Source organism: Danio rerio, chromosome 2 (genome assembly GCF_052040795.2).
Source record: "Danio rerio strain M-AB ecotype USA chromosome 2, GRCz13ab, whole genome shotgun sequence".
In the NCBI taxonomy this organism is placed as follows: Eukaryota; Metazoa; Chordata; class Actinopteri; order Cypriniformes; family Danionidae; genus Danio; species Danio rerio.
The window spans coordinates 39,437,258-39,452,304 of record NC_141022.1 but is presented as its reverse complement, the minus strand read 5'-3'; the positions used below and the strand labels follow the sequence as shown (position 1 = coordinate 39,452,304).

General features: G+C 29.9%; 1 protein-coding gene across 1 annotated transcript; it reads right to left on the bottom strand.

Moving 5' to 3' along the window:
- Positions 1-10,614: 10,614 nt before the first annotated feature.
- Positions 10,615-13,215, bottom strand: trdc (T-cell receptor delta constant). Its single transcript, XM_087241103.1, has 4 exons — positions 13,128-13,215; positions 11,895-12,185; positions 11,232-11,300; positions 10,615-11,115 (listed from the first exon to the last, which is right to left on the bottom strand). Exons 2-4 carry the CDS (start codon positions 12,076-12,078, stop codon positions 11,006-11,008), a joined length of 363 nt encoding a protein of 120 aa, XP_087097229.1. The 5' UTR covers positions 12,079-12,185; positions 13,128-13,215; the 3' UTR covers positions 10,615-11,005.
- Between the last annotated feature and the right edge of the window lie 1,832 nt (positions 13,216-15,047).

The following is a 15,047-nucleotide window of genomic DNA, read 5'->3' as shown; positions in this document are numbered from 1 at the left end:
AAATATGTATTTTTAAAGTGGAAACACTTTATAGTAAGGCTCAAAATAGGTTAGTTTATAACATTTTTGCCATTTTAAGTCAAATAATGTTAACTAATTTAACTTTGCTGGTCAACACTGACAGAGCTAAAACACTTTCCATATTAAACTAAATATATTACTCACAAATTTTTTATTGAAAAGACAGGATTTAGATCCACAATTCACAAACAAAAGCAAAGTAATCAGGACACCTTAAGGGCCAATGGATATACAATATAAACAAACTTACTTTTGTCAACTATTAACTGTGTGCCTTTCCCAAAGATAACCTTGAATCCTCCAGCTCCACTAGTCACACAATACCAGATCACTAAACAAAAACTGTCCTGAATGACTAGACTCAACTCAGCTGCCATAAGTGAAAACTTATCCTAGTAAACAAAAATAACTAATGGTCTAAAACCTAAAATAATCATGTAAATAGGTATAGAAATAGAACTACGTTGGTCAAAGTGTATTTTACGCATCAAAACAATAAAAGTTTAAATTAGCTTATATAAAGATTTAAATTTTTATCCATTCGATATCTTCGAATGTGTATGATGTAATCTTTATTTTGTAATGTTTGTGGCAGCAATCTATGTTTGCCAGAAAAAACCCAGGCTAAAATATCATTCAGTATAACAAAATTTTACATACAAAAAAAAAGTATATACTTTCAGGCATAATTAGAGTAATAACTATTTAAAGACATGTTAAAATGCTCTTAAGATCAGCGATTGAGCTGATAAAATGCTCCATTGTCTTTTTAATCCTTATTTACCATTATCGGTCAAACCACTTTTAAAAGACGTTTAAATCATTGAACAATTTCATAACATTTAACATAATCATGTTTTCGATAATGTATTTTAATACATTCCCAAAAAGTATGTAATTGAAGTTTCACATAAATTAATCTGTTACACTGAATGATGACAGATTATAATTTAGATTTTTATCCATGGGCTTTTTTTTGTACAAAAGTTATTCAGAGCATTAAAATCAATGCATTTAATATGCTTTTTATGTCTGTAAAATCACCTTTGCAAATTTTATCACGCAAATGAGACCCGCATATATGTGCATATTTCTGAAATTAATTAATATATGATCATTTTATGATCTAGATTGTCTGCATAATTACTTGAGCCATTAATAAACACTTACTTGTTCCAACTATGAGTTTGGTTCCAGAGCCAAAATAGATCTGGTAGAGCCCAGATGAAGTCACACAATGCAATTTACCATCACAATAACTTTATACCTTAAAACCAACGATCAAGCATTTTATATTTGACATTTTCTGCTTGATTATGTTTAATGTAAACACACTGCTAATCAACAAACAATGGCTCTGTACGCAAATATGATAAGAAACAAAATGTACACGCTATTTCAAAGTACTACTAAAATTATTAAACTTACTTGCGTCGATTATCAATCGTGTTCCTGATCCAAAAATCAACTTATAACCTCCTCCAGTAGACACACATCACGACAACACATAACCAAAACCCTCTAACACAACAATCACAAAACTACTGTTTAATTAAACAGCTTTCACATATTTAAAAGTATGTTTCTGCTTTATTTTTATGGCCTGTTATTATCTCATATTTCAGGAATTAATTTTCTAAAACCACATTAATGCCACGGACCATTTTACAGGGTAAAGTAATTATTTTAATAACAGTATTAACAAAGGAAAATGTGTGTGATTCTGAACTCACTTGTACTAATGTGAAGTTTTGAGCCAGAAGCAAAGATCACTTTTCCATATCCATCAGTCACACAATGTAAAGCATCATAACTATAACTGACAACAGCACACTTGTGAATACTGCATGGTCAACACAGTTAACTTTTCATAATACTGGTTTTTAAATATTCACAATTATACTTATTATTTCAATTTATTTGCGATGCATTGCTAATACTGTACTAATGTAAATTCTCACATGTTTTACCTATTTTTTAAATCTATCTCCAACTTTACATATTTACATTAGTCATTTAGCGGATGCTTTCGTTCAAAGTAACTACAGCATAAATATTGCATTATTAATAATGGTGCAAATACAAACTAATGTTATTTTAGTATTACTAAGATACTATGAATAGTATTAATTTATTGTTTATTTTTAGATTTGCTATTTTTTACTTCAGTAATTTTTTAGTAATTTTGCAGTTTTTTAAAATCTATTTTGCTTTCATTTATTTCTATTTTAGTGTTTGTTTTTAGCAAAACAACCAAACTATATGCAAATTTCATATTTTGTACTATAACAACCCTGGTTATAATAGTATATAGGAAAAACGATAATTCTTGTTTGAATTGAATCTTTATGCATTTATTTAGAGCGTTTACAATTGCTCTATGATATCGAAATAATAATAATAGTTGTAATAATAATAATAATAATTTACCTGCATTTACAGTGAGCTTTGTGCCCGTTCCGAATATCAGTTTCTGTGCTCCAGTATAAGTCACACACAGTTAAATCACCACACAAAAACATGCTACTTATTCAGGAGAAATTATCTATTTACTTTTCTGTAGAAACCTTAAAAATTTGTGTCTCCTAAAGTCTACAGCGCTACTGAATAAACATCATTTAACTATTTACGTAAAGTAAACAGGGAAGATAATTTTTTTAAAAATCTTACTCGCATGGACAGTTATTTTAGTGCCTCTCCCAAATATTATCTTCAATTCACCGGTAGTCACACATAATTAAATACCTCAACAATAACTCATCACAAGCCACCTTTTGTTCTCTTGTAATCTAACTATATTTGTATTTAAAATACTCAATTTCTAAACTAGGGAATTAGGAAGACATGATAAAGAAATGTAAACATCAGTGATCTATATCAACTTACTGCTTTGGATTATCAGTTTTGTTCCTGTTCCAAACAAGATCTTTGATGCCATTCCAGTAGACACACAATGTCAGAGCACAAAACAAAAACCCTAAGACTATGTAATCTATAAGGATATTTATAAGGACTGGTAAATGTGGTATATTATTAAAATCACAATAAATATGTAGGTGATTAAGCAGTGTCAAAAAAAGTCCTGCAACACACTGTAAAATTACTTTTCAAAGTTGCAAATAAAAATGATAAGTCTTTTTACAAGTCTTTGCACTTCTAATATTAATGTTTAGTTATGTGTTACTCTCAATTATTTGTAATATATATAATTGTAATGTACTAACAATTTTGGAGTAAAAGTTGCATCCAAGTAAAACCTTCAGCATTTTGTTCATTGTATAGCTTTTTGAACAATAATCATACATCTATAGAAAGTGCTTACCCATTTCAACTGTAAGTTTAGTTCCAGAGCCAAAATATGCAAAGTCACCGCTAGTCACACATTAATTTTGTCTTTAGCAAAAACTCCCTACAGTGTAAAACAATTTTTTAAATGTCCTATTTTTCTCTTTAATCTGCAAGAATGAGTAGATAATAAATAATTAATGAGGTCAAATAAGATCATGTTTTAATGCTTGTTAATTCTTGTATTTTCCCATTGCAGTGCATGTGCTACATAAAAAAATAGTGATTTAATTGAGAAATATGCTCTTAGCACATGACTAAAATAAACGCATACATGTATATTATATAAAGCGATGTTTTATATTATGGTTTACAACTTTTGCTGTACTTGCCTTGTTCGACGATGAGTTTTGTTCCGCCACCAAATATAATCTTATAATTCCCTGTATTCACACAGAGCTACAGCCTATACCAAATACCCCATTCACATATCGACCTGAAGAACTGGCTCTCATATTTATTTTATAAATGTTAAATAACTAAGGATGGAATTAGAAAACAATGACTAATTTAAAACACATGCACTGTTATACTTTTATAGATGTTTTTTATGTATATTAAGAACAACAAGAAAGAAATTATCAAATTAACATTTGAAAAGGATCAATCTACAACACTAAATCACAACTAAATCTATATTTAGAAATCATTGAGCTTTAAGGTTTTTTTTTCTTTCTTTTTTTTTTTTTTTTTTACAAAAGCATTGGGTTTGAATCTTATGTCAATACCAAAATACACAATGTTATTTACCAGCATAGTTATCTAGATGCTTAATAAAACTTAATTCATACGTTCAGCAAATAGACATTTCCAACAGCTTCACACAATGCTAAATTGTTTAAATGTGTGACACAGTCATTTTGTGTTAAGGGTATTAGAAAATATATTTATACCTGAATTTACAGAGAGTTTCACTCCTTTTCCAAAAATAATCTTCCCTGCGGCTCCACTACCAGACACACAGTGCTTTGTGCAGAAACAAATACAACTTTTATGGCATCAACAAACCAGATGTATAAACTACACTGTAAAACAATGCTGGGTTCCACACAATGAATTTGTGTTTGGACAACAAGAAGGAATTAAGTTAACTTATTCATTTTTACTAACTTAAGTGGACTAAACGTAAAATGATTAAGTTCTCCCACAAAAACAAAACTCAAGAATTGTGTTGTTTCAGCTCATTTTGAATTAATTTCAACAAACATCAACCATCAATATTCAGTGTACTGTATGTCTTAATTACTTTTTTTGGTTTCAATTTTGAATTATGTTTATCTAACCTGACTTTACTGTAAAGATTGACCTTTAACACAGAGCAAATTAATGATATACCTTAATTTCATTTGATTTTTTTGAAATTTTAAATTTATTTTATCCTTTTTTTTTGTTTTGTACACATATGAAAAAAGTCCTTTATAGCTAAATGAAATTAATTAAATTAGTAATTCTTCCTGACCCAGTTAAGTTAAATATTTACTATCTTTACCCGTTACAGCCAAAAATTTCTATCACTAAACCCAAGAAACTTCAAGCAGTAGGACAAGTGTCTGCATTAAACAAAAATACTTGCCTGGTTCAACAAACAGCTTTGTTCCACTGCTAAAAATCATCTTGTTAGTATTTGCATCCACACAGCACTACAACCTGTATCAAATACTCTAAACACTACTCGTCACTGCAAAGAGGTAAAAGTAACTTTATAGTCACATTGACTCCTATACTGGCTATTTTAGTTTTATTTTTTTATATTCATTGATCAAATCATTTTAAATATATTGTTAAATTGTGAAACAAGGTTCTTTTAACACATGATTATAGCCTTGATAATGCTATAATTCATACCAATCTATATCCACATATTTAGTCTATTTTTCTTACATTTTATCTTCTGTTTCAGCAACAGGGATCATTTTACATCTCTTACTTACTTGATTCAATGATAAGACTGGTTCCTTGAGCAAAAATCAGCTTATTGCCAGCACCAACATTCACACAGCAGATTATCTCACTACAATATCCTTTACTGTACTCATTTACTGTACTAATTTACTAATGTACTAAGTTAATTTGATATAGAAAAATGTTCCTCTCAAAAAGTATTAGTAATATATTTATTCCTAAATAACAGCTTGGATTAAGCACACAATTTTTTAAGACTTCATGTATCTTCTTTTAACAAAAAAAATGTTTGATCCATTCAGAACATTTTTTTTAAAACAATGTACTATACAACAAATGTTACAAAGTAAAAACAACGCAGAAATATACACACCTTTTAAAATTCATAAAAAGAGAAATAAACCTACCTGCAACTTTGCTTTTTTTTTTTTTTTTCAGTCCAGTTTAAAATAAAATAAAATACAACTCTGAAGAGCAAACTTACTTGAATGGATGAAAAGTTTAGTTCCTTGACCAAAGATTATCTTTCCAAGGCTGCCAGTATTCACACATGGCTACACACACATACATAAACCTGTGCACCACATTTCACTGCTCATTTACTCTTTTAAGCTAATTGGAAAAATTAGTTTTTCAAGAAAAGTTACTATGCTTTGTTTCATATATAAGATGATTTATCACTCCAAAAATAAAAAATCCAAATGTGTCACTAAATTTTGGTTTTAAAAATAAATACAATTTAACATAAACTTCTAATAAAGTATTCATAATTTGTATATAGAAATAATAAAAACATACATAAATGTTTAAGTTAAACACATTTTGAAGAGATTTTTAAAATATGTCTCCAAACTAGCAAATCAAAAACATATGTTAGATTATACTGAAGTTTAATCTAACATAAGTACAGTTTACAAATTGCTTATATCTTCACATATATCATATTACACAAGCATTTCTTAAAAGCAGAAAAATCTTAAACTTACCTGATTCCACAATTAGTTTCATTCCTTTTGCAAAAATAAGCTTGTCATTGCCTCTAGTCACACAAAGTTATACGCTATAACAGAAACTCCCTGCAAAAGTGTCGAGCAACAGAACACGATTTTTGGTAGTAAAAATAAATACAAATGAATTTATTTTATTGTATTGAGCAGTGAATGACATTTAGTTAAAACTTAATTTAGGCTTAAATTGGATTTAGTTGAAAAGTAACTAAATACTAGACTTTCAAATTAGCTATCCAGTTTGGTCTGTTAACGTCAATGCTAAATGATTGCACATTTTTTTACAAAAGATACTAAGATTGCACTTTTTAATTAAAATCACACAAACTGCTATTTAGAAACCTCTGTATTCAGAAGTATTTAGATAAACACCTAATAATAACTTACTTGTGTTCACAATGAGCCTGGAACCATGGCCAAATATGACCTGGCTAACTCCGATAGCATTCTCACGATGCTAAACTACTTCACAAAAACCTCTCTACACAAAGAGCAGCTCTTTATAACATTTAAAGGCTCATACTGATTTTTTTTCAGAAATGTTTTCTAATAATCTCCCTGGGTGTTCTAGAACTGAAATAGCTTTTAAAATAAATGTAAAAATAATGATAATAAGTCATTACGTTAGTCAAACTTTGCATTTGCAAATAATATACAATCTGATGACAACACAATGCTGTTTATACTTTCTCTTTTTTATGCTTTCAAAGGAGAAGTGACCAGTTTTTTTAAATGTGTTAACTATATTAAAATTAAGTTATACTACTGAAATGCATAAATGTCATGTTCTTGTATTACAGTAATAAAGAAAAATAATACATCTCCCTGATTCCACTAAAAGTTTTGTGCTAGTGGCAAAGATTATCTTATTGATTCCCTGGTCATTCACACAACACTAAAATGGTGTCAAAAAACTTTCTTTTTTTTTTTTTTTACCTCAAACTCCCAAAACTGGCCAATATTTACATGTGCAAACTAAGGTTGAAAAATATACTAATTTGTAAGTTATCAGAAGGGAGGTTTAACTCATTCACTTATTTAATGAAAAAAAGAAAACACATTTTAAAATCATAATTTTTGTGTTCAAAAAGCAAAAAGAAGAGCTATTAAAAATAACACTTACTTTGCTGCACATTTAACTTGGTTCCAGATCCCATTAAAAGCTTGAAGTTCGAACCGGATGACCACAGTGCTTCATTCCCAGACATAAAACCTTGTCCCACAAGACAGAGATAAAGATGATAGTTTTAATGAGATTTAAATCCATAAAACATTTAAAAGCACCCTAAAAGTGTCTTAAAGTTCTCTCAACTTATATGGATTGACCCCCTAAACATATTTTCATTTGTGATTTAATGTTTTATTTATGTTATTATTTTTTTGTACTATTTTGTTCATTATATGCTTATAATTATATGCTGCTCGGATATAATGTTATTTGTTTAACAATGGAAGCCTGTTTGTTACTTAAAGGTTAAATAAAATGTAAAAAAAAAAAATCTTTCTACATCATAATAAAGTTTTTTTCTCTTTTTATTTCGGATTTAACCTTAAACACATAATTATAAAATGAAAAGCCATAATTTACTGCAGAAAAATCCCTGACAGCAGTGTCATTGAATGTCATGTAAAAAACAAATATGATATTTATATTTAGTGAAACATATAAAGATACACAAACAAACTGTTTAAATCCTTACCTTAGAGTCCCAGCTCGATACTGATTTGAGATCCTGGGACATTTCTACACTTCATCTGTAAGAAACAGTGTATTAAGGGATGAGTTTTCCATCACAGCTCATTTTTTTGCTCAAACATCATTCCAAAGCAGACAAATGAACTAACACTTGCACAGCAGAACATTTTACTGTGAAGAAAATACCCCAAAATAAGAGAAAAATAGTAACTCACCTCTTCAGCGGTGATATAGACAGCGGTGTTCTACTGGCCTAGTTTTAACGTGACGCATGGTCTATTTATTGCTCTTCATTTTTGTAAACATTGACAACCTTTTAAACCAGATGTCCTACTTTAAAGACATTTAACATCTAATTTAACGTTTGTACGCTACCAAAACACTTTGGTTTGGTGTCTTATTATGTTGGATGGAAAGTTAAGCATTAGCAAACGTTGTAGTCAGTTACTGAATCAAATGTGCTACTTATATACAGCAATGATTAGATTTAGGGTATTTTGTAGTTGAAAAAGTCAAAACTATAAAAGCAGGTTTAAACCGGGACATGAAGCAAAGCAGGCCGGACTAACACCCTAATCCACTCGGGCCAACGACAGATTATTTAAACCTAGTACATTCACACAAAACAAGCACAAAACAAAAACTGAGGTAGAGAGAATATTTGATGTCGCTTCATGCAGCCACTAGAGGCCACTCAAGCCCTAATGGAAAGCTGAAAGCACATACATATTATAAAAAGCTTTCTGTTATAGTAGGCTAGATGTCTATGGCTGAAACACACAAACGGCCACAAGAGTGCAGCACCCCATACTTCATACTCCTAAAGCAGGGGTGCCTTTTCTTATAAAAGACCAAAATTCAAGCTTGATTGAGGGTCGACAGAAAAAATAGCAAAACGTACATTAAAGTTGCCAGGGGTAGTTTCATAATTTATTTCATAATATTAAAAAAATGCTTTAACTGTATTTACTAATGCAATCAATTTTTATGTATATTATTTTAACGAACTTCAATAAAACCATTAAAAAACCTTTTAAAATTCTAATACACTAGTCATGCTGAGCCTGCCTTTGCCTTGATTTGTCTTCTGCTTTGTCCCCTTTTCGTTAAATGGCAGTATGTATTTTTTTATGATTCATGTACATTTAATTGAAACATTTAATTTCAGTTAGCTGTTTTTTTTTTAGCTCAACAATAAAACAAACTAACAAAAAGTTACATTAAAATAGAAATGAGAATCTCTGTTAAAGGCATTGCCCAATCCTTCCCAATCATTTTTCTTCTGGTGGGGCCAAGGATTCAAAGGCATCTGTCTTAAAGGGATAGTTAATCCTCAATTGAAAATTTTGTCATCATTTACTCATCCTCCACTGGTTCCAAAACTGAGTTTCTTTCTTCTGTCGAACAAAAATATTTGTGGCAAAAAATGCCACTGACTTCTTAAGTATTTTTTATTCATACTATGGACGTCAATAGCTGTTGTTTCCCAACATTCCTCAGAATATCTTGATTCAGGTTTAATGGGGGAAAAAAATCATAAAAGATTAGAAGTGCTTGATTATGAGAAATTATGAGATCAACTATCCCATTATATGAGTATCATGCTCTATTTTAATCAGTTTGTACAGTAAACATACAGGACAATAAACATAGAAAAGTGGTCCAAGAAATTATTTTGAGAAGATACTATTCCGCTTAAAGTGCAATTTAAAGGTTTAACTAGATTAATTAGGCAAGTTAGGATAATTAGGCATTGCATAAAAATGACAATAAAGATTGACAATCAATATATATATTGATTATATGGTTGATTATATATGTCGACACAGTGGCGCAGTGGGTAGCACGTTCGCCTCAAAGCAAGAAGGTCACTGGTTCGATCTTCGGCTCAGTTGGCGTTTCTGTGTGGAGTTTATATATATATATTCATTCATTCATTCAGTTTCTTGTCGGCTTTGTCCCTTTATTAATCCTGAGTCGCCACATCGGAATAAATCTATATATATATATAAATAAATAAATAATATATAAATATATATATAAATAATATTTAAACCAATTAATCTGAAAGTAATATTATTGTTTTAAAATCTCCCAGAAAGATCATGACAAGCTTTTACGGAAAATCAAATTTGTGATCAATTCTCAAAAACATATACACCCTGCTTTAGAATTTATTTAAATACACCATTTGTTATGCAACATTAAATATGATTAAGCAATTTGGTAATTATACATTACATGCCTGTGTAAATATATTATATTTTATATACATACAAAATATTTATTCAATACATTTTTAAATAAACTTTAGGAATTTATTACAAAATACTTTAGAAGGATTGGAGAGCTTCAGTAACCACTGTACCACTATAATCTGTAAAATTATGATTCGATCAAGAACTTTGTAAAGGATTGAAATAAATGTAAATAATAGTTTTGAGTAATTAATTACAAGGCAGGAACTGTAGGACTGTTTACAGCTGTTCTTTTCTCTTTCTGTCAGAGACACTGGAGGGGAAAAACAGTATTTCTTGGAAACTGAAGCGAGCAGATGATCTTTATCTTTAAGTGTGGTTAGAGTTTGCAGAGAGCACAAATGTGCTGTTGAAATGATGGTTAAGACATGCTCACACAAACAAATATTTTGAATGAAGGTATTTTAATAAGAAACATGCATTTATTGATTACAAAGATCAGAGCCTCAATATCAAAAGTAAAATAGTAATCAATAACAACCAGATTATGATAAACATTTTGATACTTCTATGAAAAAAAGAAAATATATATATAATATTAAAACAATATACTAGCATGCACTGCCTGTAACAAAAGCTGAAATTATATAATATAGCAAAGCAATATACATATCTCACAGTCAACATTTTGACTGAAGATTTTCCAGTATACATTGTGTCTACATTCTAAACTAACAATTTGTATTTTTCATTGCATGTAAGTTCAATAAACACTGACACTTTAACCAAATTTCTTTAAGATTCAATTAAGAAATTTGATTAAATGAACTAAAAGTTTAAAACAAAAATGCCTTTATAGACAACATTACATTGACTGCAACACATTTAGCCAGCAGAATTCTCAGACCTATCACAAGAAGCGTCATTGAGTTTGTTTTTGGATCATCTGGAAAAAAAAATGAAAAAGGTGAACAATAAACTAATTAAACTTGCATAGCATAATGTAAATAACCTAACTAATACAATATATTTTTGTAGAACATAATGTATTTTATCACTAACCATTATTTGTGGATGGTGGGGTGGTAGTATTTGTGTGACATTCAAGTGTAGCCGTTTTTTTTGGATTGTCTGTAAAATAAGAATTGGTTAGAAAGCTACGGTAATACACACACACACATAATATACATACATACTGTACATACATACATACATACATTTAAATTATATATATATATATATATATATATATATATATATATATATATATATATATATATATATATATATATATATTTATATATATATATACATACACACACACACACACACACATATATATATATATATATATATATATATATATATATATATATATATATATATATATATATATATATATATATATATATATATATATATATATATACATATAAATACACACACACACACATATATATATATATATATATATATACATACACACACACACACACACACACACACACATATATATATATATATATATATATATATATATATATATATATATATATATATATATATATATATATATGTGTGTGTATAGTATATAATATATATATATATATATATATATATATATATATATATATATATATATATATAATTATTATTCTATATATATATATATTATTATATAAAACAATATTAATATTGTAAATGGCAATTGTCAAATTTACAAACCTTCAACAGGATTGCCAGAAGGTTCATCTATTTTGTCTGCCTTTGCTGTTTTTCCATCCATTACGCATTCTTGGATTTTTTTTTCTGAAGATCCAACATAATAGTAGTTTTTGCTTGACAAGGACAGGACTGCATTACTGGTTTCTTGATTAACAGTATTTCCATCTTCTGAAGTCAAAATCATTGTCTTTTGTTGAGGAAAGAATCCGGCGGCCACACAAATATCAGATCCATGGCCCTTTATAGGGGACAAGACAGACAAAAATGCCGGAGGAGAATTCACTGTCTCTTCTAAACAAAGAAAAAAAAAAAAGATTTCATGAGTTCCTTTGCAAAACAACGCTTTCTTCAAATATGCAAGACTTATTTACAAAATAAGCTTATGATAGTCAGAGTTTTTTTTTACTTTTTTTTTTTTTGGTTTAGGTTTTTTGTTTTCACAGTGATGCAATAAAAGAGCCGTTTTGGGTTCTGCAAATAACCTTTCAGCAAACGCTTCATAAACAGATTCAATTAAGAAATTTGATTCACAGACATCAGTGAACTGACTGAAACACATTTAGCCACCATATTTAAATAAAAATAAACAGATTTCATGAGTTCGTTGGCAAAACTGCACAGTCATCACAGTCTTTATAGATTATTTTTGCAGTGATGATAACAGAAGAATCATGCAGTTTGGTTCCCTAAAGAAGCTTAATTGATATGTTCTTCAAATTTGTTTAAATAAAAAACTTTTTTATAGTGTGAAGAACATTTTCACAATGAATTGAATGGAAAGGAATGTTAAGGGTTCTTCACGGAACCATCGATGACAATAAAGCACCTTTATTTTTTAAACTAATACCCTGTTCTATTTCTGCAACTTGAATCTATCTAACCAACATACAGTAAACATTTCAAATCAATTTTATCCTTCATCCTCCATTAGAATAATCGTGAACACATGAGAGTGATGTCGATTTTTGTTTTGTCAGACCATTGAGTAACAGTCTTAAAACTTATAAACCATCTGTAGTTGCAAATTTACGTACAGCCTTACAAAACATCTATCAAAATTAACTGATCAAACATTTTCTTTACCATACTATGATCACAAGCTTGCAATAGTACCGCACAAACAACTACTAAGCAAATAAGTGACTGTTTCAAACTACAGAGGTTGGAATTACACTATTTTCTATAGCACAATTGTTGGTGTTTTGCATGTAAGAATTTAAAAGCAGTACTTACTTGGTATTACCGTGAGGGTGATCGGTTTGCCGAATGTTAAAGGATCAGTAGCTGAAAATGCACGTCTAGCGTAACCCCTACAAAAACACTCCTGAACCTACAGCAGCTTTAGGACTGACAAACTAACCTAACTGTGCCCTGTCAACCTCAACTATCAGACCAAACATCATCTTTACACAAAATCAAGTGCATGAGTTGGAAAATAACATTATAGTAACAATGAAAGCTGAATTACTTACTTGGATTGACCGTGAGACGGATGGGAGCTCCGAAAGTTAGTGGGTCGGCACACTTCATTCAACCCTCAGACAATATCCTTTGCCCATGAAAAATGTCCTTAGATCTGGAGAAATGCATTATAGTCTCATATTGAGATTGATGTCAAATATCCAGTTGAAAATATCCAGTTTGGTGTATTTTCGCAGACATTTCCAGTTGCTGGTCTATCATCATGCTGAAGTCACATCTGCTCCTTACAGATACAAACAAGTGTCTGAAACGAAAGCCTTCAAATCAGAAACAACAGAACTGGGAAAATTGACCATGTAATGGCTCAGCCTTTCCATCAGACATTAATTTAAATCTCTTGATAGCATTTTTAAACTAATAAAACAGTGCTGTGAGATTTTGTACAGCGCCTAATAATGAATGTATCACTGTGGTAGTCCAGACACAATGAAAAACTTCAATACAAAAACCCTCTGCAGTTGTGCAGTAATTCACAGACAGAAAATCATCTGGAGAATCTTCTCAGTAGGCATATTTGACTAAAACTAATTAAATAAAGGCATAGGTTTGAGATGAAACTCCAAGCTGCAGTGGAAGTCATCAAGTCTAAGAGGTATGAACAATCTTCTGGCTGTCCTCCAGTGCAGCGGCAGCCATTTAGTCTCTGTGAGGGTTTTTGTACGAGACAAAAGCTGAAAAGAATCACTGTGGTACCCCAATCCACACTGACACAACTCGAAACAAAAACCAACCTCTTCCTGTGTACTAAAGAGCAAACAAAAAACACTTGAATAATACAGAGATAATATATGGAGAAACATAAAAATGAGACTTAAAACAGTTAAAAACTCTTCATAAAGAGGATAATCTTTGACAAATTTTGAATAGATTTTACAGTACATTGGGGAGCTTATATCACTACTGCGTTAATAGAAATACTACTTACATATTACTCTTAAGAAGCTCATTCATTCATTCATTTTCCTTAAGTCCCTTATTTATCAGGGGTAGGCACAGTGGAATGAACCGAGAACTATTCTAACATATGTTTTATGCAGCAGATATCCTTACAGCTGCAACTCAATACTGGGAACTTTTAAGGAGCTGATGAGACGTTTTTTTCCCCATATATGAAGAGCATCAGTTTCATTGTTTACCCAAATATGCATTCAAAACAAATCCTCAATGTCATGTTGAGCAAGAAGATTAACACAAAACAGTATAAATGTTTAAACTGAGGATGTTCGGGATGTAATAGGGATTTACTCAGTGCTCAGAATCGGAAGTGTTGTTTCTATTTTGTCACTGCTATGCTATAAACAAACGTATTTTTCTTCATGCTGTCCTCGTAATTTTTTCTTACATTGGCGAGCCACTCTGCACGAGTTTTCCTAGAGCCAGGAGGTAAGAAAATTGATTTCATTATTTATTTTATCAAGGAATCTCATAAAAATAAAACCTATAGAAAGAATAGAAGAGAATATAGTTTGGTATTAGCAGAAGTTAAGACTATTCTGCACAAATCATTTACAAAAAAAAATAAAAAAATCGACAAAACTTAATCAAGTGTGGTGGTAAATTATGAACTGTATTATATTTGTAATTGAAGAAAAGTGCTCAAACGGTCATAAAATCCTCACTAAACATCAAGACAACATTAGCATCTGTTCGCTTTAATTGCAAGACACAACA